Source organism: Mustelus asterias, unplaced genomic scaffold, assembly GCF_964213995.1.
Source record: "Mustelus asterias unplaced genomic scaffold, sMusAst1.hap1.1 HAP1_SCAFFOLD_2746, whole genome shotgun sequence".
Classification (NCBI taxonomy): domain Eukaryota; kingdom Metazoa; phylum Chordata; class Chondrichthyes; order Carcharhiniformes; family Triakidae; genus Mustelus; species Mustelus asterias.
Window position 1 is genome coordinate 23,529 of NW_027592691.1, and position 23,710 is coordinate 47,238.

General features: G+C 49.3%; 2 protein-coding genes across 6 annotated transcripts in view; one reads left to right on the top strand and one right to left on the bottom strand.

Moving 5' to 3' along the window:
• LOC144489987 (uncharacterized protein C22orf15-like) overlaps positions 1–18,266 on the top strand; it is a 40,347-nt gene extending 22,081 nt beyond the window's left edge. The window contains exons 3-6 of one of the 5 annotated variants that reach the window (XM_078207813.1): positions 15,477–15,563; positions 16,175–16,297; positions 16,767–16,841; positions 17,112–17,708. In XM_078207813.1, the coding sequence (XP_078063939.1) occupies positions 15,477–15,563; positions 16,175–16,297; positions 16,767–16,841; positions 17,112–17,269 (443 nt within the window). In that variant the 3' untranslated portion in view covers positions 17,270–17,708. Of the gene's footprint in view, positions 1–15,476; positions 15,564–16,174; positions 16,298–16,766 lie in introns of all 5 variants that reach the window. The other 4 variants (XM_078207814.1, XM_078207815.1, XM_078207811.1 and 1 more) reach the window with 4 other exon arrangements.
• On the bottom strand, positions 17,553–23,471 carry chchd10 (coiled-coil-helix-coiled-coil-helix domain containing 10). Its single transcript, XM_078207816.1, has 3 exons — positions 23,248–23,471; positions 19,914–20,073; positions 17,553–19,398 (listed from the first exon to the last, which is right to left on the bottom strand). Exons 1-3 carry the CDS (start codon positions 23,401–23,403, stop codon positions 19,388–19,390), a joined length of 327 nt encoding a protein of 108 aa, XP_078063942.1. The 5' UTR covers positions 23,404–23,471; the 3' UTR covers positions 17,553–19,387.
• Between the last annotated feature and the right edge of the window lie 239 nt (positions 23,472–23,710).

Below are 23,710 nucleotides of genomic sequence, written 5' to 3' on the forward strand. Positions count from 1 at the left end.
CCCTCTTCCTGACCATAGTTTGGATTTATGATGGGGAAGGTCTTACAGAATGTAACCACACAGGTTTCAATAGGAAAATGAAATACACTTAAAGTAGTTTTATTTAATGTTGCACTTTTCAGAAATGCAACTACAACTAAAGGGAAAACAGAAATGCAGCCTGTTTCTTAATGCCCAAAGAGAACTGGATGTTCTTGTTTATGAGTCATTGAAAGCTAATATGCAGGGACAGCAACTAGTGAGGAAGGTAAATTATATGTTGGCCTTCATTGTAAAGGGATTTGAATACAGGAATAAACAGTGGTTAGTGCCAGGGACCCGATTCAGTCCCAGCCTCGGGTCACTGTCTGTGTGGAGTTTGCACATTCTCCCCATGTCTGCGTGGGTTTCATAGAAACATGGAAAATAGAAGCAGGAGTAAGCCATTCGGCCCTTCAAGCCTGTTCCATCATTCATTTTGACTATGGCTGATCCTCAAATTCACTTGATCCCTCCGGGTGCTCCAGTTTCCTCCCACGGTCCAAAGATATGCAGGTTAGGTGGATTGGCCATGCTAAATTGCCCCTTAGTGTCCCAAGATGTGTAAGTTAGGGGAGTTAGTGGGGGTTACGGGAATATTTTTCTCTGCATAAATGCTGCTAGCTCTGCTGACCGTTTCCTGCTAATGGGGGGAATTCTCCGACCTCCCAAGCCGTGTGTTTCCCAGTGGCGGGTGATGCCGTGCTGTTTGCTGGCGGCGGGATTCTTTGGTCCCGCTGCTGTCAATGTGATTTCCCGTTGATGTCACCACATGCTAGTGGGAAACCTGCGGGCGGGGGCGTGCTGCCAGCGGGACCTGAGAATCGCGCCGGTGCACACGGCGGGAGAATCGCACCGGTGCACATGGCGGGAGAATCGCACCGGTGCACATGGCGGGAGAATCGCACCGGTGCACATGGCGGGAGAATCGCACCGGTGCACATGACGGGAGAATCGCACCAGTGCACATGACGGGAGAATCGCACCAGTGCACATGACGGGAGAATCGCACCGGTGCGCACGGCGGGAGAATCGCACCGGTGCACATGGCGGGAGAATCGCACCGGTGCACATGACGGGAGAATCGCACCAGTGCACATGGCGGGAGAATCACACCGGTGCACATGGCGGGAGAATCACACCGGTGCACATGACGGGAGAATCGCACCAGTGCACATGGCGGGAGAATCGCACCGGTGCACATGGCGGGAGAATCACACCGGTGCGCACGGCGGGAGAATCGCACCGGTGCACATGATGGGAGAATCGCACCAGTGCACACGGCGGGAGAATCGCACCGGTGCACATGACGGGAGAATCGCACCAGTGCACATGACGGGAGAATCGCACCAGTGCACACGGCGGGAGAATCGCACCGGTGCACATGGCGGGAGAATCGCACCAGTGCACATGGCGGGAGAATCGCACCAGTGCACACGGCGGGAGAATCGCACCGGTGCACATGGCGGGAGAATCGCACCAGTGCACATGGCGGGAGAATCGCACCAGTGCACATGGCGGGAGAATCGCACCGGTGCACATGGCGGGAGAATCACACCGGTGCGCACGGCGGGAGAATCGCACCGGTGCACATGACGGGAGAATCGCACCAGTGCACACGGCGGGAGAATCGCACCGGTGCACATGACGGGAGAATCGCACCAGTGCACATGACGGGAGAATCGCACCAGTGCACACGGCGGGAGAATCGCACCGGTGCACATGGCGGGAGAATCGCACCAGTGCACATGGCGGGAGAATCGCACCGGTGCACATGACGGGAGAATCGCACCAGTGCACATGGCGGGAGAATCGCACCAGTGCACATGGCGGGAGAATTGCACCGGTGCACATGGCGGGAGAATCGCACCAGTGCACATGGCGGGAGAATCGCACCGGTGCACATGACGGGAGAATCGCACCAGTGCACATGGCGGGAGAATCGCACCGGTGCACATGGCGGGAGAATCACACCGGTGCGCACGGCGGGAGAATCGCACCGGTGCACATGACGGGAGAATCGCACCAGTGCACATGGCGGGAGAATCGCGCCGGTGCACATGGCGGGAGAATCGCACCGGTGCACATGGCGGGAGAATCACACCGGTGCACATGGCGGGAGAATCACACCGGTGCACATGGCGGGAGAATCACACCGGTGCACATGGCGGGAGAATCACACCGGTGCACATGGCGGGAGAATCGCGCCGGTGCACATGACGGGAGAATCGCACCGGTGCACATGGCGGGAGAATCGCGCCGGTGCACATGGCGGGAGAATCGCGCCGGTGCACATGGCGGGAGAATCGCGCCGGTGCACATGACGGGAGAATTGCACCGGTGCACATGGCGGGAGAATCGCACCGGTGCGCACGGCGGGAGAATCGCACCGGTGCGCACGGCGGGAGAATCGCACCGGTGCGCACGGCGGGAGAATCGCGCCGGTGCGCACGGCGGGAGAATCGCACCGGTGCACATGGCGGGAGAATCGCACCAGTGCACATGGCGGGAGAATCGCGCCGGTGCACACGGCGGGAGAATCGCACCGGTGCACATGACGGGAGAATCGCGCCGGTGCACATGACGGGAGAATTGCACCGGTGCACATGGCGGGAGAATCGCGCCGGTGCACATGGCGGGAGAATCGCACCGGTGCACATGGCGGGAGAATCGCACCGGTGCACATGGCGGGAGAATCGCACCGGTGCACATGGCGGGAGAATCGCACCGGTGCACATGGCGGGAGAATCGCACCAGTGCACATGACGGGAGAATCACACCGGTGCACATGGCGGGAGAATCGCACCGGTGCACATGGCGGGAGAATCGCACCGGTGCACATGGCGGGAGAATCGCACCGGTGCGCACGGCGGGAGAATCGCACCGGTGCACATGGCGGGAGAATCGCACCGGTGCACATGGCGGGAGAATCGCGCCGGTGCGCACGGCGGGAGAATCGCACCGGTGCACATGGCGGGAGAATCGCGCCGGTGCACATGGCGGGAGAATCGCGCCGGTGCACATGACGGGAGAATCGCGCCGGTGCACATGACGGGAGAATCGCGCCGGTGCACATGGCGGGAGAATTGCACCGGTGCACATGGCGGGAGAATCACGCCGGTGCACATGATGGGAGAATCGCGCCGGTGCGCACGGCGGGAGAATCGCACCGGTGCACATGGCGGGAGAATCGCACCGGTGCACATGACGGGAGAATCGCACCAGTGCACATGGCGGGAGAATCGCACCAGTGCACATGGCGGGAGAATCACACCGGTGCACATGGCGGGAGAATCGCACCAGTGCACATGGCGGGAGAATCACGCCGGTGCACATGGCGGGAGAATCACACCGGTGCACATGGCGGGAGAATCGCGCCGGTGCACATGGCGGGAGAATCGCGCCGGTGCACATGGCGGGAGAATCGCGCCGGTGCACATGGCGGGAGAATCGCGCCGGTGCACATGGTGGGAGAATCGCGCCGGTGCACATGGCGGGAGAATCGCGCCGGTGCACATGGCGGGAGAATCGCGCCGGTGCACACGGCGGGAGAATCGCGCCGGTGCACATGGTGGGAGAATCGCGCCGGTGCGCACGGCGGGAGAATCGCGCCGGTGCACACGGCGGGAGAATCGCGCCGGTGCACATGGTGGGAGAATCGCGCCGGTGCACATGGTGGGAGAATCGCGCCGGTGCACATGGTGGGAGAATCGCGCCGGTGCACATGGTGGGAGAATCGCGCCGGTGCACATGGTGGGAGAATCGCGCCGGTGCACACGGCGGGAGAATCGCACCGGTGCACATGGTGGGAGAATCGCGCCGGTGCACATGGTGGGAGAATCGCGCCGGTGCACATGGTGGGAGAATCGCGCCGGTGCACACGGCGGGAGAATCGCGCCGGTGCACATGGTGGGAGAATCGCGCCGGTGCACATGGTGGGAGAATCGCGCCGGTGCACACGGCGGGAGAATCGCGCCGGTGCACATGGTGGGAGAATCGCGCCGGTGCACATGGCGGGAGAATCTCCCCATTTCAGATGTTGGAATGCAAAATTCAAACTAAACTGTTGAATGGTGATGTCAGGAAACAGTTCTTCATCCCAAAGGTAATTTGGAACTTTTCTCCAAAAGATAATGAGGCTAGGATAATTTGAAAATATTCAACTGTGGTTGCAGCTTTTTGTGAGATATTTGGTTAAGATATTGTCAGCCCTGATTGAATGGTAGAATCATCTGGAGATGCTGATTGACTGATTCCTGTTCCTATGATCCTGGGAATTAAGAATTAAATGATACAAGCTCCCAGGAAAGACTGAATAACAACAACACTCGATGGACTGGACTTCAAAACTCAGGGTAATTTTCCAAATCAGTGTGCATTCCACTTGATAACATATAGTGCAGTGGGACAGAATATTGTCAAGTTTGCTGTTGGTATATACACTATTTTCAAACAGTAAATGTATTTTAAATTCTATAATGTATATAGTCATACACAGGCACACACTTACTGTTAAGTAAAAAGTGGTATTTACACACCAACTATATTTTTTATATAAATATATCTCTCTATATAGCATTGATATAGCATTTTTCTCAGTGTAACTGAGTTACAAAATATTTGTGAATGGCACAAAACCTGGAATTATTGGAAACTGAGAGGAGAATAATGACAGACTTCAGGATCATAGAATCATAAAATCCTACAGTGCAGAAGGAGGCCATTCAGCCCATCAAGTCTGCACTGACCACAATCCCACCCAGCCCCTATCCCCATAACCCCATGTATTGACCCTGCTAGTCCTCCCGACACAAAGGGGCAACTCAGTATAGCCAATCCACCTCGCCCGCACATTTTTGGATAGTGGGAGGAAACCGGAGCACTCAGAGGAAACCCTCGCAGACATGGGGAGAATGTGCAAACTCCACACAGACAGTGACCCAAGCCGGGAATCGAACCCAGGTCCCTGGTGCTGTGAGGTAGCAGTGCTAACCACTGTGCCACCATGCCACCCTACAGGTTGGTAGAATGGACAGCTGAAATTTAATGTGGAGCGACATTAAGTGATTTACTTTGGTAGGAAGGACAGGTGAAAGAGAATATAAAATAAAGGATACAATTCTAACGTGAATGCGAGTGGGGGAACTAGGTGCACAAGCCATTGAAGGTTTCAGGGCATGTTGAGAAAGTGATTATAAAGCATATGGAGTCCTGGGCTTCATAAACAACGGGCATAGAACAAAAATTCACGAGATTAGTTCTAGGGATGAGGAACCTCAGTTAAATGGATAGATTGGGGAGGTTGGGACTACTGTTCTCGGAGAAGGTTGAGAAACAATTTGATAGAGGTATTCAAAAGGTTGATGGACAGAGTGCATCGGGAGAAATTGTTTCCATTGGCGGAAGGGTGGAGAACCAGAGAACAATGATGAAAGGTTCAGCGTTGAGGAGAAATGTGTTTACACACAGAGAAGTTTGGATCTGGAATGCCCTGACTGAGAATGTGGTGGAGACAAGCTCAATTGTAACTGTCAAAAGAGAATTGGATAATTAGAAACATAGGAAGACTACAGCACAAACAGGCCCTTCGGCCCCACAAGTTGTGCTGAACATATCCCTACCTTCTAGGCCTACCTATACCCTCCATCCTATTAAGTCCCATGTACTCATCCAGGAGTCTCTTAAAAGACCCTATTGAGTTTGTCTCCACCACCACTGACGGCAGCCCATTCCACTCGCCCACCACCCTCTGTGTGAAAAACTTCCCCCCAACATTTCCTCTGTACCTACCCCCCAGCACCTTAAACCTGTGTCCTCTTGTAGCAGCCATTTCCACCCTGGGAAAAAGCCTCTGAGAGTCCACCCGACCTATGCCTCTCAACATCTTATATACCTCTATTAGGTCTCCTCTCATCCTACGTCTCTCCAAGGAGAAAAGACCGAGCTCCCTCAGCCTATCCTCATAAGGCATGCCTCTCAATCCAGGCAACATCCTTGTAAATCTCCTCTGCACCCTTTCAATCATTTCCACATGCTTCCTGTAATGAGGCGACCAGAACTGAGCACAGTACTCCAAGTGGGGTCTGTCATCATCGAATCACAGTAAGAAGTTTAACAACACCAGGTTAAAGTCCAACAGGTTTATTTGGTAGCAAAAGCCACACAAGCTTTCGGAGCTCTAAGCCCCTTCTTCAGGTGAGTGGGAATTCTGTTCACAAACAGAGCTTATAAAGACACAGACTCAATTTACATAAATAATGGTTGGAATGCGAATACTTACAACTAATCAAGTCTTTAAGAAACAAAACAATGTGAGTGGAGAGAGCATCAAGACAGGCTAAAAAGATGTGTATTGTCTCCAGACAAGACAGCCAGTGAAACTCTGCAGGTCCACGCAACTGTGGGAGTTACAAATAGTGTGACATGAACCCAATATCCCGGTTGAGGCCGTCCTCGTGTGTGCGGAACTTGGCTATCAGTTTCTGCTCAGCGACTCAGCGCTGTCGTGTGTCGCGAAGGCCGCCTTGGAGAACGCTTATCCGAACATCAGAGGCCGAATGCCCGTGACCGCTGAAGTGCTCCCCAACAGGAAGAGAACAGTCTTGCCTGGTGATTGTCAAGCGGTGTTCATTCATCCGTTGTCGCAGCGTCTGCATAGTTTCCCCAATGTACCATGCCTCGGGACAGACTTCAGGATCATATTGTCTACCTGATACGCTGCAAGAAAGGATGTCCCAAGGCATGGTACATTGGGGAAACTATGCAGACGCTGCGACAACGGATGAATGAACACCGCTCGACAATCACCAGGCAAGACTGTTCTCTTCCTGTTGGGGAGCACTTCAGCGGTCACGGGCATTCGGCCTCTGATATTCGGGTAAGCGTTCTCCAAGGCGGCCTTTGCGACACACGACAGCGCAGAGTCGCTGAGCAGAAACTGATAGCCAAGTTCCGCACACACGAGGACGGCCTCAACCGGGATATTGGGTTCATGTCACACTATTTGTAACTCCCACAGTTGCGTGGACCTGCAGAGTTTCACTGGCTGTCTTGTCTGGAGACAATACACATCTTTTTAGCCTGTCTTGATGCTCTCTCCACTCACATTGTTTTGTTTCTTAAAGACTTGATTAGTTGTAAGTATTTGCATTCCAACCATTATTCATGTAAATTGAGTCTGTGTCTTTATAAGCTCTGTTTGCGAACAGAATTCCCACTCACCTGAAGAAGGGGCTTAGAGCTCCGAAAGCTTGTGTGGCTTTTGCTACCAAATAAACCTGTTGGACTTTAACCTGGTGTTGTTAAACTTCTTACTGTGTTTACCCCAGTCCAACGCCGGCACCTCCACATCATCATCGAATCATACAGCACAGAAGAGGCCCTTCAGCCCATCACGTCCATACCAACACACAAGAAACACCTGAACTCCCACCTAATCCCATCTGCCAGCACTTGGCCCATAGCCCTAAATGTAATGATGTACCAAGTGATCATCTAGATACTTTTTAAAGGATGTGAGGCAACCCGCCTCCACTACCCTCCCAGACAGTACATTCCAGTCCGTCACCACCTTCTGGATAAATAAGTTTTTCTTCACATCCCCTCTAAACCACCTGCCCCTCACCTTGAACCTCATGACTGATCCTTCAACTAAGGGGAATAGCTGCTCCTTATCCACTCTGTCCATGTCCCTCATAATCTTGGACATTTCGATCAGGTCGCCCCTCAGTCTTCTCTATTCCAATGAAAACAGCCCAGCCTCTCCAACCTCTCTTCATAACTTAAATGCTCCATCCCAGGCAGCTTCCTAGTGAATCTCCTCTGCATCCCTTCCAGTGCAATCACATCCTTCCGATAATGTAGCGATCAGAACTGCGTACAATACTCTCGCTGTGGCCTCATTAAAGTTCTATGAAACTCCAACATGACTTCCCTGCTTTTGTAACCTATGTCTCGATTGATAAAGGCAAGTATCCCATATGTCTTTTTCACCATCCTACTAACATGCTCTTCCGCTTTCAGTGATCTGTGGACAAATATGCCAAGGTCCCTTTGTTCCACAGAACTTCCAAGAGTCCCACCATTCATTGAAGACTTTCTTGTTAAATTACTCCTTCCAAAGTGTATCACCTCAAACTTTTCAGGGTTAACTTCCATCCGCCACTTATCTGCCTGTTTGACCATCCCATCTACATCATCTTGTAGCCCAAGACACTCCACCTCACTGTTAACCACCTGGCCAATCTCAGTGTCATCCACAAACCTACAAATCCTACCCCCCAAATAGTCATCAATGTCATTTATATAAATGACGAATAATAGGGGACCCAGCACGTACGTCACTGGTACGCTAAGGACACAGGCTTCCTGTCACTAAAGCAGTCTTCTATCATCACCCTCTGTCTCCTATAACTGAGCCAATTTTGAATCCACTTTATCAAATTACCCTGTATCCCATGTGAATTTACCATTTTTACAAGTCTCCCATGTGGGACCTTGTCAAAGGCTTTGCTGAAATCCGTATAAACTACATCGACTGCACTACCCTCGTCTACACACCTGCTCACCTCTTCAAAAAATTCAAATTTGTTAGGCATGACCTCCCTCTGACGAAGTCATGCTGACTATCCCTGAATCAAGCTTTGTCTCTCCAAGTGGTGATAGATGCTCTCCTTCAGAAGTTTCTCTAATAGTTTCCTACAACTGACATGAGACTCTCTGATAGAGCATTCTACCCAGGCCCACTCCATCCCTGCAACCCCATACATTGATCACGGCCAATCCACATAACCCACACATCCCCGGACACCACACCAGGGGCAATTCAGCATGGCCAATCACGCACACCATCTTTGCAGTGTGGGAGGAAACCGGAGCACCCGGAGGAAACCCACGCAGACACGGAGAACGTGCAAACTCCAACAGACAGTTACCTAAGGCTGGAATTGAACCCGGGTCACTGGCGCTGTGAGGCAGCAGTGCTAACCATTGTACCACTGTGCTGCCCAGGAGGAGAGAGTTCACAGTTGTTGTCCAGAAGGCTGTATTGTGCCCAGTTGGAAGAGGAGATGCTGTTCCTCCAGTTTGCATTGGGCTTCACTGGAGCTTTGCAGCAGGCCAAGGACACAGCATGAGAACAAAATGCTGAGTTAAAATGATGAGACAGGAAGGTTGGGTTCTGCTTGGAGTCATAGAGGTTTACAGCATAGAAACAGGCCCTTCGGCCCAACTTGTCCATGCCGCCTTTTTTTAAAAAATCCTTAAGCTAATCCCAATTGCCCGCATTTGGCCCATATCCCTCTATATCCATCGTATCCATGTAACTATCTAAATACTTTTCAAAGACAAAATTGTACCCACCTCTACTACTACCTCTGGCAGCTTGTTCCAGACACTCATCACCCTCTATGTGAAAAAATTGCCCCTCTGGACACTTTTGCATCTCTCCCCTCTCACCTTAAATCTGTGCCCTGTAGTTTTAGACTCCCCTACCTTTGGGGAAAAATATTGACCAACTGATCTGTGCCCCTCTTTATTTTATAGACCTCTATAAGATCACCCCTCAGCCTCCTACGCTCCAGAGAAAAAAGTTCCAGTCTATCCAGCCTCTCCTTATAACCCAATCCATCAAGTCCTGGTAACATCCTAGTAAATCTTTTCTGCACTCTTTCTAGTTTAATAATATCCTTTCTATAATAGGGTGACCAGAATTGCACACAGTATTCCAAGTGTGGCCTTACTAATGTCTTGTACAACTTCAACAAAACATTCCAACTGATTGTGGACTGAGGGAAGGTGTTGCACAAAGCAGTCACCCTCATTGTGACATCTTTGTAAAACACTGCTTCAGGCTCCACTGCAGTGTATCCAATTAGAAGCACCATTCTTTCGGAAGGATGTGAAGCAGACAGAATGCAAAAGAGACTCATGAGGTTGTGGCAATGAAAGTCCTCGGTTATGCTGAAAGATTTGTAAAGCTGGAACTGACCTCTTTCAAGAAGAAAAGGCAGAGATTTGATAAAAGTGTTGAAAATCATGAGGTTTCTGGACAGCTTAGAGAGAGAAACTGTTCCCACTGGTGGAAGGAGAAAGTTGTGGAGATGTCGGTGTTGGACTGGGGTAAATACAGTAAGAAGTCTCACAACACCAGGTTAAAGTCCAGCAGGTTTATTTGATAGCAAAAGCCACTAGCTTTCGGAGCACTGCTCCTTCGTCAGGTAAGTGGGAGTTCTGTTCACAAACAGGGCATATAAAGACACAAACTCAATTTAGAAACATAGAAAAACTACAGCACAATACAGGCCCTTCAGGCCACAAAGTTGTGCCGAACATATCCCTACCTTAGCGATTACTAGGCTTACCTATAACCCTCTATCTTACTAAGTTCCATGTACTTATCTAAAAGTCTCTTAAAAGACCCTAATGAATCTGCCACCACCGTTGCTGGCAGCCCATTCCATGCACCCACCACCTCTGAGTGAAAAACTTACCCCTGTCATCTCCTCTGTACCTACTCCCCAGCTTAAACCTGTGTCCTCTTGTGGCAACCATTTCAGCCCTAGGAAAAGGCCTCTGACTGTCCACTCGATCAATACCTCTCAACATCTTATATACCTCTATCAGGTCACCCCTCATCCTTCGTCTCTCCAAGGAGAAAGGCCGAGCTCACTCAACCTATCCTCATAAGGCATGCCCCCGCGATCAGTCTTTGTAAAACACTGCTTCAGGCTTCACTGCAGTGTATGCAATTCGAAGCACCATTCTTTCGGAAGGATGTGAAGCAGACAGAATGCAAAAGAGACTCACGAGGTTGTGGCAATATGTGGTTCATAGCCAAGTTCCGCACACATGAGGACGGCCTCAACCGGGATCTTGGGTTCATGTCACACCATTTGTAACCCCCACGACTTGCCTGGGTTTGCAAAATCTCACTAACTGTCCTGCCTGGAGACAATGCACATCTCTTTAACCTGTGCTTAATGCTCTCTCCACTCACATTGTCTGTATCTTTAAGACTTGATTACCTGTAAAGACTCACATTTCAACCATTATTTTGTAAATTGAGTTTGTGTCTTTATATGCCCTGTTTGTGAACAGAACTCCCACTTACCTGATGAAGGAGCAGCGCTTCGAAAGCTAGTGGCTTTTGCTACCAAATAAACCTGTTGGACTTTAACCTGGTGTTGTGAGAGTTCTTACTGTGTTTACCCCAGTCCAACGCCAGCATCTCCATATCATGACTACCATCAACACTGCAAACTGCCGGCTCCAAGTGGAGAGGATCTCCAAGTAGATCACGCATATTGACACAGACATCAAGTTTCTACAAAGATGCAAGAAAGCAGACAAGATACCAAAAGGATTACAGATCACAAACCCACTCAGGTCAACCTATAACACAGACTACGCTGAGAGACTTTGCCGTCGCACCTCTCTCACACTCCTCAACCACCTCATACACCAGCTCTACAGCAAACATCGCATCCTGGAAACCAAGATCGAATCCATATTCTCAACTTGCGCTCAGGACGCAGACCAGCTGCGAAACTCTGCCAAGCAGACGAGACAAAAGAATGATGCCATCTACATGCACACCAAGAACAGGAAACTTGAGAAACTCGGCATCACCACCAGCAGCAACCAAGCCTCCCCCGGTACCACAGCAGAAAACAGTACCACTGCAGGGAAGTCCATTGTCAACTTGTCGGACTGCACACTTCAACCAGATGAAATTGAAGTTCTCAGCCGAGGGCTCAATTTCTGCCCCACCACCAAAATAGACCCCATCAGTCTCGCAGCAGACACAGAGGAATTCATCAGGCGAATAAGACTGCGGGAGTTCTTCCACGAACCCCAAGAGGCCAACAGCGAACACAATGAGACAGCCAATGAACCGGAACAGCCGACAGAGAGATCCGCAGTGCAGCAACCGACGAGGAAAGAGTCGAATTGGTCTTCTCCGGAAGGCCGCTGCCCTCGACTTGACATGTATGCCCAAGCCATCAGGAGGTGCGTCAACACCAGATTAATCAGCCGCACTCACAAGACAGCCCCGAACATCACCCAAGCACAATGCAATGCCATCCGCACTCTCAAGACAAACCGCAACATTGTTATCAAATCAGCAGACAAAGGAGGGGCCATCTTTGTACTGAACAGAACGGATTACTGCAAAGAAGTGTACCGACAACTGAACAACGAGGAACACTACAGACAGCTACCCGCAGATCCGACCAAAGAACACACCCGTCAACTTAGCAGACTGATCAAGGCTTTGATCCGGACCTTCAGAGCACCCTCCGTGCTCTCATCCTACTTACTCCCCGCGTTGGAGATCTCTACTGCCTCCCGAAGATACACAAGGCAAATACACCCGGCCGTCCCATCATATCGGGCAATGGGACTCTGTGCGAGAACCTCTCTGGCTACATCGAGGGCATCCTGAAACCCATTGTACAAAGAACCCCCAGCTTTTGTTGTGACACTACGGACTTCCTACAGAAACTCGGCACACACGGAGCAGTTGAACCAGGAGCACTCCTCGTCACAATGGATGTCCCGGCACTCTACACCAACATCCCCCACGATGATACCATTGCTGCAACTGCCTCAGTACTCAACGCCAACAACTGCCAGTTTCCAGATGCAATTTTACAACTCATCCGCTTCATCCTGGACCACAATGTCGTCACCTTCAACAACCAGTTCTTCTTCCAGACACACAGAACAGCCATGGGGACCAAATTCGCACCTCAATATGCCAACATCTTCTTGCACAGCTTCGAACAAGACCTCTTCACCGCACAGGACCTTCAAACGATGCTATACAGTAGATACATCGATGACATTTTCTTTCTTTGGACTCATGGTGAACAATCACTGAAACAACTATATGATGACATCAACAAGTTCCATCCCACCATCAGACTCACCATGAACTACTGTCTGGAATCGGTTGCATTCTTGTACACACGCATCTCCATCAAGGACGGTCACCTCAGCACCCCACTGTACCGCAAGCCCATGGATAACCTCACGATGCTCCACTTCACCAGCTTCCACCCTAAACACGTTAAAGAAGCCATCCCCTACAGACAAGCCCTCCGTATACATAGGATCTGCTCAGATGAGGAGGATCGCAACAGACACCTTCAGATGCTGAAAGATGCCCTCATAAGAACAGGATATGGCGCTCGACTCATCGATCGACAGTTCCGACACGCCACAGCGAAAAACCGCACCGACCTCCTCAGAAGACAAACACAGGACACGGCGGACAGAGTACCCTTCGTCGTCCAGTACTTCCCCGGAGCAGAGAAGCTACGACATCTTCTCCAGAGCCTTCAATATGTCATTGTTGAAGACGAACATCTCGCCAAGGCCATCCCTACACCCCCACTTCTTGCCTTCAAACAACCGCACAACCTCAAACAGACCATTGTCCGCAGCAAACTACCCAGCCTTCAGAACAGTGTCCACGACACCACACAACTCTGCCACAGCAACCTCTGCAAGACGTGCCATCATCTCACGTGAGAACACCATCCAGCAGGTACACAGTACATACTCTTGCAACTCGGCCAACATTGTCTACCTGATACGCTGCAGGAAAGGATGTCCCGAGGAATGGTACATTGGGGAGACCATGTAGACGCTACGACAAAGGATGAATGAACATCGCTCGACAATCACCAGGCAAGAGTGTTCTCTTCCTGTTGAGGAACACTTCAGCGGTCACGGGCATTCGGCCTCTGATCTTCGAGTAAGCGTTCTCCAAGGCGGCCTTCACGGCACATGACAACGCAGAGTCGCTGAGCAGAGACTGATAATCAAGTTCCCCACACATGAGGACGGCCTCAACCGGGATCTTGGGTTTATATATCTGTAACCCCCACGACTTGCCTGGGTTTGCAAAATCTCACTAACTGTCCTGTCTGGAGACAATGCACATCTCTTTAACCTGTGCTTAATGCTCTCTCCACTCACATTGTCTGTACCTTTAGGATTTGATTATCTGTAAAGTCTCGCATTCCAACCATTATTTTGTAAATTGAGTTTGTGTCTTTATATGCCCTGTTTGTGAACAGAACTCCCACTTACCTGACGAAGGAGCAGCGCTCCGAAAGCTAGTGGCTTTTGCTACCAAATAAACCTGTTGGACTTTAACCTGGTGTTGTGAGACTTCTTACTGTGAAGGAGAAAGAACCAGGGAGTGAGAGTGATTGGTTAGGATTTACTGAGTGACTGGTTAGGATTCACTGAGTGACTGGTTAGGATTCACTGAGTGACTGGTTAGGATTCACTAAGTGGTTAGGGTTCACTGAATGGCTATTCGATTTGATTTATTGTCACATGTATTAGCATTCAGTGAAAAGTATTGTTTCTTGCGTGCTGTACAGAGCATACCATTCATAGAAAAGGAAACGAGAGAGTGCAGAATGTAGTGTTCCAGTTATAGCTAGGGTGTAGAGAAAGATCAACTTAGTGCGAGGTAGGACCATTCAAAAGTCTGACGGCAGCAGGGAAGAAGCTGTTCTTGAGTCGGTTGGTACGTGACCTCAGACTTTTGTATCTTTTTCCTGACAGAAGAAGGTGGAAGAGAGAATGTCCGGAGTTCACTCTGTGACTGGTTAGGATTCCCCTTTAAGTCAGAATTCCTCCTGGCAGAAGGGGAGGCCATCATCTCACATGAGAACCATTGAGTCTGCACCAACCACAATCTCACCCAGGCCCTATTCCTGTAACCCCAGATATTTGCCCTGCTAATCCCCCTGACACTAGGGTCAATTTAGCATAGCCAATCAATCTAACCCGCGCATCTTTAGACTGAGGAAACCAGAGCACCCGGAAGAAATCTACGCAGACACAGGAGAACGTGCAAACTCCGCACAGTGTCCCGAGGCCGGAATTGAACCTGGGTCCCTGGCGCTGCGAGGCAGCAGTACTAACCATTGTGCCACGGTGCTGCCCCATAGTATCATAGAGGTTTACAGCACAGAAACAGGCCCTTTGGCCCAACTTCTGCATGCCGCCTGTCTATTGTAGATAGACAGTGGCTCCATGAACCTGACCAGTGTGGCCCCATCTGCAACTATTCACTGTTACCACATCTGTAATAAAAACCGCAATTGATGGATTTACTTTTCTGGGAGCATGCCGATCTCCAGCATCTGCAGTATTTTGCTTTTATTTGACCACATCTGAAGCTAGTTAATGCTATGACACCTATAGGAACCACCAGGACATCTGTATCCAGATTGGCACCATCACTGTAGGCAGACAGTTTAACCACTCCAGTAACTAGTCAGTGTCAGCACACCTTTAACCAATGTCACTTGAGAGTGAGTACATCTTGTATTGTGAATTGATGGAGACAATGGACATTGTAGTTTAACTGAAGTAACCTCCAACAATCTTTTACTTTTGAGTTTTAATTCTGTACCTCTCTTAATTCACAGCAGACCAGATTGCGATTTTGAATCACTCATGTCGAATTATGAATTTCATTGACTTTGTCAAACAGACGTGCAAGTGTGAGACTGAAGGTATGTCAATATCGGTGGTGGAAGCCTGTACTAAAACAGCAAGCACATGATTCCGGTGTGTTACCTTCCAAACATGGGCGCACTCCAGCCAACACTAGAAATATTACAGAATAAAAGTAGACTTTCATCTTGATAATGTTTTTCATAATCTCAGGATATCCCAAAGCCCTTCACAGTTAAATATTTTTGGAATTTGGATACTGCTGTAATGTAGCAAACATGGCAATCAATATCACGTCAAGATCACTCAAACAAGATAATGGAAATATTTATTGAATTTGGTTGAGGAATTAATATTTAAAGTCTCATCCAAAAAACAGCACCTTGCACAGTGCAGTATTCCTTTGAGTGTCATACACTCAATTCCTGGAGTGGGTTCGAAGCCACAGCTTGACTTGAGGTGAGAGTGTGAGCCACTGATTCACAGTTGACATGTTCACAGATGAAGAATGGTCATTTTGGAGAGATTTAGGGAGGGATGGAGGACCAATCCCAGGGAAGTAAATGCAAACACCGCTGAATAGTAGCTACTGACCCCAGGGGGAGTGGTGGGATATTTGATGTGAATTCTGCTGGCATCTTAACACCTTCTTTCTATTTCATGGTTCCAGCTTGCATTGATCTGATTGATGAGTCTGGGAACTTGATGAATCTCAGTGCGCAACAAAACTCCTTTCAATTTGCCAGCAACATCCTGAAGGAACGCAAAAAATATATTCTCATCAAAGTAACAAGTGAGTAAATTCAGAGCCTGTTGAATGATGCAGAGAATGGCTGATGGCCTTGCGCTTTCCCAGCCAGACTGGTTGGTGTCGCATTGCCACTAGGTAATGACACCATCTGCAGCCACTGGGCAAAGCACCAGATATGGCTGAAAAATCAATAAGGTGTGAGGCAAGAACTAGCAGGGATTAATATCCCACAATTGAAGTGTGTGAAAGGACAATTCCCCTGGCTGATGATCTCTTTGTCCTGTTTGAGAACAGAACTCCCACTCACCTGATGAAGGGGCAGCGCTCCTCACTTTCTCATTTAGACCTTATTGAATGGTGGAGAGGTTGGAAATGCTGGATGTATTCTGATGTCAAGAGTTTGAATAATACTGTTCAGCCCATTTGAGGTTTGTGTATCGGACAGCTTCTGTTCTGTGCATTTATATTTGACGTGTATATTTCAAATATATGCTTCTTGTACACATTTTAGAACAAGATGATTCAGAGACCATCAAATATGAATCCCTGTTGAAGAATATTGATCTTTCGCATCCTGCACTAGCAGGTGAGGGTTCATTGGAGGTTTCATGTACCAGAGGGGGTAAAATGAGAGGGTTTATGTACGAGACAGGGTATAATAGGAAGGTTTATGATCTAGACCGGGTACAATGGGAGAGTTTATGCATGATAGGGAATAATGGGATTATGGTCTGGACGGGGTATAGGAGTGTGTATGGTCTAGACAGGGTATAATTGGGGCAGGGGGTGTTGCCGCCCTGGCCAGAGGCATGTAGCTTGTGCTGCTGAAACTGGTTTCTCGTGTTTGTGCTTTCAGAGCAGCTGCAGAAGTTGTCCAATCCCAAAGCCAAGGACAAAAAGGAGCCAATCCTGAAGAAGTGCCGATCTAAGGAGGGCCTCCTTAACACACCATCCAAAAACAAGTCAGCCATTGGATTTAAAAGGAATCCCAGCTTCTTACAGAAAACTTCCTGAAAATCATGTAAACTACTCAAGAATAAAAGCCACTACTTATCAATGCAAACAATGACTATGAATAAGAGCGTTGTTACACAGCATGGCAGAGGTACTGAACACAACTCAGCTGAGTTCCTTCAAGATGGCTTTTAGGATGTGTAGTTTTCTTTCCTTTAAAGTGGATATCAGGCAGTGTGTATTAGCAGGAAATGGAGTGGGATTGAAATATGGCACACAGCACGCTCAGTGGATTGTCTCTGGGCAGCGGGGGGAACACAGTAAGAAGTTTAACAACACCAGGTTAAAGTCCAACAGGTTTATTTGGTAGCAAAAGCCACACAAGCTTTTGGAGCCTTAATGATATTTTCACTCACTATGAAAACCATGGACAGTTTTAAAGATCGCATGAACATTTTATTCACATTAAGTGACTATGCACAACTGAGATGTCCACAATCTCATCATTAAATCATCAAAAGGGTCAGAGTCGCACATTGCAGCTTTCCCTCTCTCAATCCCCGGAAATCCAAAGCTTGTGTGGCTTTTGCTACCAAATAAACCTGTTGGACTTTAACCTGGTGTTGATAAACTTCTTACTGTGTTTACCCCAGTCCAACGCCGGCATCTCCACATCAGGGAGGGGAACTCAGGCTAGTCAGCACCTGTAAGCGCTGACAATTTCCTGAGTCTTTATCATGCGATCCTAGAATCAGAATTTATGTCACACTATTTGTAACTCCCACAGTTGCGTGGACCTGCAGAGTTTCACTGGCTGTCTTGTCTGGAGACAATACACATCTTTTTAGCCTGTCTTGATGCTCTCTCCACTCCCATTGTTTTGTTTCTTAAAGACTGGATTAGTTGTAAGTATTCGCATTCCAACCATTATTCATGTAAATTGAGTCTGTGTCTTATAAGTTCTGTTTGTGAACAGAATTCCCACTCACCTGAAGAAGGGGCTCAGAGCCTCGAAAGCTTGTGTGGCTTTTGCTACCAAATAAACCTGTTGGACTTTAACCTGGTGTTGTTAAACTTCTTACAATTTCTAAAGATCCAGACAAGCTAAACAGGTTGGGACTCTTTCTGTTGGGTGAGGTGACACTGGTCAAATTATAAAAGGATTTGATAGACGTAGAGAGAATGTAAAACTCGAGACGTTATGCACAAAATAGCCACTAATAGTTTGTTCTCACTGGAACGACACAAGGTTGAGGGGTGACCTGATAGAGGTTTATGAGCGGCATGGACAGAGATAGTCAGATGCTCTTTCCTAGGGCAGAAAAGTCAAGTACTAGGGGACATAGGTTTAAAGGTGCGTGGGGAAAAGTTTAGAGGAGATGTGTAAGGCAATTTTTATTTTTACACAATGTCTGGAACGCGCTGCCCAGGGAGGTGGTGGGAGCAGGTACGATAGCGGCATTTAAGGGGCATCTGGACAAATACATGAATAGGATGGGAATGGAAGGATACAGATTCTGCAAGTGCATACAGTTTTAGTTTAGGCAGGCATCATGATCGGTACAGGCTTGGAGGGACAAAGAGCCTGTTCCTGTGCTTTTCTTTGTAATAAATCCAGTTGAGAATCAGGACAATGGAGCCAGCACGTTTGAGTCATAGGGAGTAATTGAGATGAAAAAGGACGAGATTAAAAACACAGCAGCATAGACACCGATAGGAGTAAGGTGGCGGGAGGCCACTGTGACACATTAACATTGAACTACTAGACTACTGTATTCAGATGGAGGCTATTCAGCCCATTTATGTCAATGCCCTTTTTATCAATTATCCCATTAATTCCCCTGTTCTTTCTCTCTCACCAAGTGGATTGTTCACTTCCCATTCCTTGTGGAAAGTTATTCCACCTTCATTTCAAACTGCTGCTGTATCACAACTCTCGGCAGAGAAAAAGGTTCCCTCACCTCTGGCATCTTTACCCATCCTCCCATTACTGATATTTTCACTCACTATGAAAACCATGGACGGTTTTAAAGATCGCAAGAACATTTTATTCACATTAAGTGACTATGCACAACTGAGATGTCCACAATCTCATCATTAAATCATCAAAAGGGTCAGAGTCGCACATTGCAGCTTTCCCTCTCTCATCCCCCGGAAATCCAACCAGCAGCTCCCACTTTAGCATAGACCTATAAAAACAGAACACATTGATTACAACACGGCCTTCAGAAGACGATTCGAAGCAGGAATAGGCTGTGGGGGTTGAGAGTGGGGACCAAATGATCACGAGTAGGCAGTGAAATTGGCTGTTCAGCTGATAGGGAAACAAGAAAGCTGTGGACCTTCGCCCCTCCCGCACACCCCATGCCCCTGATACTCAACCTCTCCCCTGACACTCCCTGCCCCGTCAACCCCCCAATCCTGGCCGCTCTTCACCCCCAACCTCCCCCCACCCGCCAACACCCCCAACTCCTGGCCGCCCTTCGACCCCCCGCCTCCCCCGGCTGCCCTTCGCCCGCACCCCCCCTCTCCCGGCCGCCCTTCGGCCCCCCCCTTCCCCCGGCCGCCCTTCGGCCCCCCTCCTCCCCCGGCCGCCCTTCGCCCCCCCCTCCCCCGGCCGCCCTTCGCCCCCCCCCCCCCCCCTCCCCCGGCCGCCCTTCGCCCCCCCCCCTCCCCCGGCCGCCCTTTGCCCCCCCCCACTTACCATGTGACAATTTGCATTGTTTCAATACCTCATTGAAACCATCACAAAGGGTCAGGTCATGCTGGCTCTGGGCACACTCCAGGAATTGCCTCATTTCAAACTGGCACGGCATGTTCTGCTGGCTCTGGGGCTGCGTTTGAGCCGCTGCCAGTGGGGGCTCCTGCAGTGAAAACAGGAAAGCCCATTCAGTCAAGGTCACTTCACGCAGTACACTACAACAAGATGCCAACCTGAGGAGGAAGCAGGAGTGTGATGGAATGCTCCCCACTTGCCTGGATGGGTGCAGCTCCAACAACACAAGGAGCTTGACACCATCCAGGACAAAGCAGCCTGTTTGATTGGCACCCCTTCCACAAACACCCACTTCCCGCCAGCATACAGTGGCAGCCGTGTGGAGAACCACAGAACCATAGAAAATTACAGCTCAGAAACAGGCCTTTTGGCCCTTCTTGTCTGTGCCGAACCATTTTTTGCCTAGTCCCACTGACCTGCACTTGGACCATATCCCTCCACACCCCTCTCATCCGTGTACCTGTCCAAGTTTTTCTCAAATGTCAAAAGTGAGCCCGCATTTACCACTTTATCCAGCAGCTCATTCCACACTCCCACCACTCTCTGCGTGAAGAAGCCCCCCACTGATATTCCCTTTAAACTTTTCTCCTTTTACCCTTAACCCATGCCCTCTGGTTTTTTTCTCCCCTAGCCTCAGCGGAAAAAGCCTGCTTGCATTCACTCTATCTATACCCATCAAAATCTTATACACCTCTAGCAAATCTCCCCTCATTCTTCTATACACTCCAGGGAATAAAATCCCAACCTGTTGAATCTCTCTCCGTAACTCAGCTTCTCAAGTCCCGGCTACATCCTTGTGAACCTTCTCTGCACTCTTTCAACCTTATTTACATCCTTCCTGTAATTCGGTGACCAAAACTGTACACAATACTCTAAATTCGGCCTCACCAATGCCTTATATAACCTTACCATAACACTCCAACTTTTATGCTCGATACTCCGATTTATAAAGGCCAATGTACCAAAGGCACTCTTTACAACCCTATCCACCTGTGACGTCACTTTTAGGGAATTCTGTACCTGTATTCCCAGATCCCTCTGTTCAACTGCACACTTCAGAGTCCTACCATTTACCCTGTACGTTCTACTTTGGTTTGTCCTTCCAAAGTGCAATATCTCTCACTTATCTGTGTTAAATTCCATTTGCCATTTTTCAGCCCATTTATCTAGTTGGTCCAAATCCCTCTGCAAGCTTTGAAAACCTTCCTCACTGTCCGCTACACCTCCAATATTTGTATCATCAGCAAATTTGCTGATCCAATTTACCACATTATCATCCAGATCTTATATATATGACAAACAACAATGGACCCAACATCGATCCCTGCGGCACACCACTAGTCACAGGCCTCCACTCAGAGAAACAATCCTCCACAACCACTCTCTGGCTTCTTCCATTGAGCCAGTGTCTAATCCAATTTACTACCTCCCCATGTATACCCAGCGACTGAACCTTCCTAACTAACCTCCCATGAGGGACCTTGTCAAAGGCCTTGCTGAAATCCAGGTAGACAACATCCACCGCCGTTTTTTACACGGAGGGTGGTGGGGGCCTGGAATGCGCTGCCAAGTAGGGTGGTGGAGGCAGGCACGCTGACATCGTTTAAGACTTACCTGGATAGTCACATGAGCAGCCTGGGAATGGAGGGATACAAACGATTGGTCTAGTTGGACCAAGGAGCGGCACAGGCTTGGAGGGCCGAAGGGCCCGTTTCCTGTGCTGTACTGTTCTTTGTTCTTTTTGTTCCCTTCATCCACTTTCCTGGTAACCTCCTTGAAACATTCTAATAGATTGGTCAAACATGACCTACCACGCACAAAGCCAAGTTGACTCTCCCTAATAAGTCCCTGTCTTTCCAAATATTTGTAGATCCTATCCCTTATCACACCTTCCAATAACTTGCCGACGTCAAACTTACTGTGTACTGCAGCAATTCACCAAGGTTCCCGAGGCAGCACCTTCCAAACCCATGACCACTAAATTCTAGATGGACAAGTGCAGCAGAAAAGTGGGAACACTACCTGGAAGTTCCCCTCCAAGTCACTCACTATACTGCCATTTCCTTCACTGTCACTGGGTCAAAATCCTGGAATTCCCTCCTTAACGCACTGTGGGTGTACCAACATCTCATGAATTGCAGCGGTTTACAGCAGCAAGATGTACTTAAAATTCCATATGCAGATCATGACATGATAATCCTCAACTCCCAGTGGAAAAGCGGAGTTGTGGATTGTCATATCAAATCAGTTATGATTTCATTGGAGCAGACTTGATGGGCCGAATGGCCTTCTGCTCTGAAGTCTTATAAGGACCAAAGGGGTGTGTGACATTGCAACACTAAAAAGCATCCAGAAAAGAAAATCTCTGTGGCCATTTGATCAGAGCTGAAAAGATAGACATCTTTTTTAATTTCACTATGTGGGTATTGCTGGCTGGGCCAACATTTATTACCCATCCCTAACTGCCCAAGGGCAGTTAAGAGTCTGCTGTGGGCCTGGAGCCACATGTAGGCCAGAACAGGTAAGGATTTCAGACTTCCTTCCCTAAATGACATTAGTGACCCAGATGAGTTTTTACCACAAACCCATGACCCCAGAGCATTACCCTGGGCCTCTGGATTACTAGTCCAGTGACAATATCACTATGCCACTGTCTCCCTCCTGGAGGGAGAGTGGAGGGCAGCAGAAAGAGGGATTGACCTGGATATAGTTGGATGATGGACCATAAGACGTAGGAGCAGAAGGAGGCCATTAGGCCCATCAAGTCTGCTCCACCATTCAATGAGAACATTAATCTACTATGATAATTACAAACAAGCTGCTATGGATGAGAGAGAATGGGGGCAAGACAGGTGTGTGGGACACATCATAATAAATCTGGCAGGAGAATTGACGAACAGCAGCAGGATAAAGTGGGAAAATGTGAGATTGTGAACTTTGCTTGGTAGCATAGAAAAGCAGAGGAATATTTAAATGGAGGGAGTGCTGCGGTCACAAAATTTTAGCATGGAATTACAGCAAGTATTGAGGAAAAAAGTTAAATCTTAGCCATTGCAGTGGGATGAATTATGAAAGTAGGGAGGTCTTGCTTTGCTGCACTTCTACAGGTCACTGTTGAAACCACACCAAGAGCACCAGGTACAGTTTTGGTCCTCTCATTTAAGAATGGATGTAAAGAATACACAGAAGGTTCACTGGTTTAACTCCTGGGATGAAGGAGCAGTAACCTGCGGAAGGGGCTGGCTGTGACATGCTTTCTTACCTGATAGGTAACGTCTGCCTTGGCTGGCTCTGAGCTTCCTCCGCTGAAGGCCCCAGTTAGCGCACTCCCCATCACATGGCCGACTGCTGAACCCACTGCCACTCCTGCTGCTGTGCTCGCCATCTGTGCCATCAGGCCCGGCTGCCGGGGCTGCATTGGGGCAGGAGCCACAGCTGCTGGTGGAGGGCGAGTGGGGGCAGGGACACGAGCAGGAGCTGGACGGCTACATCAAGAACACAAACCATTAGAGAAGGGTCTGGGTGCAATGACACCAAAAAGCAAATAGACCCCCGGGGGGAGGGGGAGAGGGACAGGGGGCGGGCGAGGGGAGGGAGTGGGGCGAGGGGAGTGGGGCGAGGGGAGTGGGGCGAGGGGAGTGGGGCGAGGGGAGTGGGGCGAGGGGAGTGGGGCGAGGGAAGGGGGCGGGGCCAGGCGAGTGGGGTGAGGGGAGGGGGGGGGGGGG

Bases quoted from the DNA above. Each gene is read 5' to 3' on its own strand.
- chchd10 (XM_078207816.1), bottom strand. From the start codon at position 23,403: ATGCAGCCCCGGCAGCCGGGCCTGATGGCACAGATGGCGAGCACAGCA. The intron at 20,074-23,247 runs GTAAGAAAGCAT...TTTTCACTGCAG, and splicing joins AGGCAGACGTTACCTATCAG to GAGCCCCCACTGGCAGCGGC.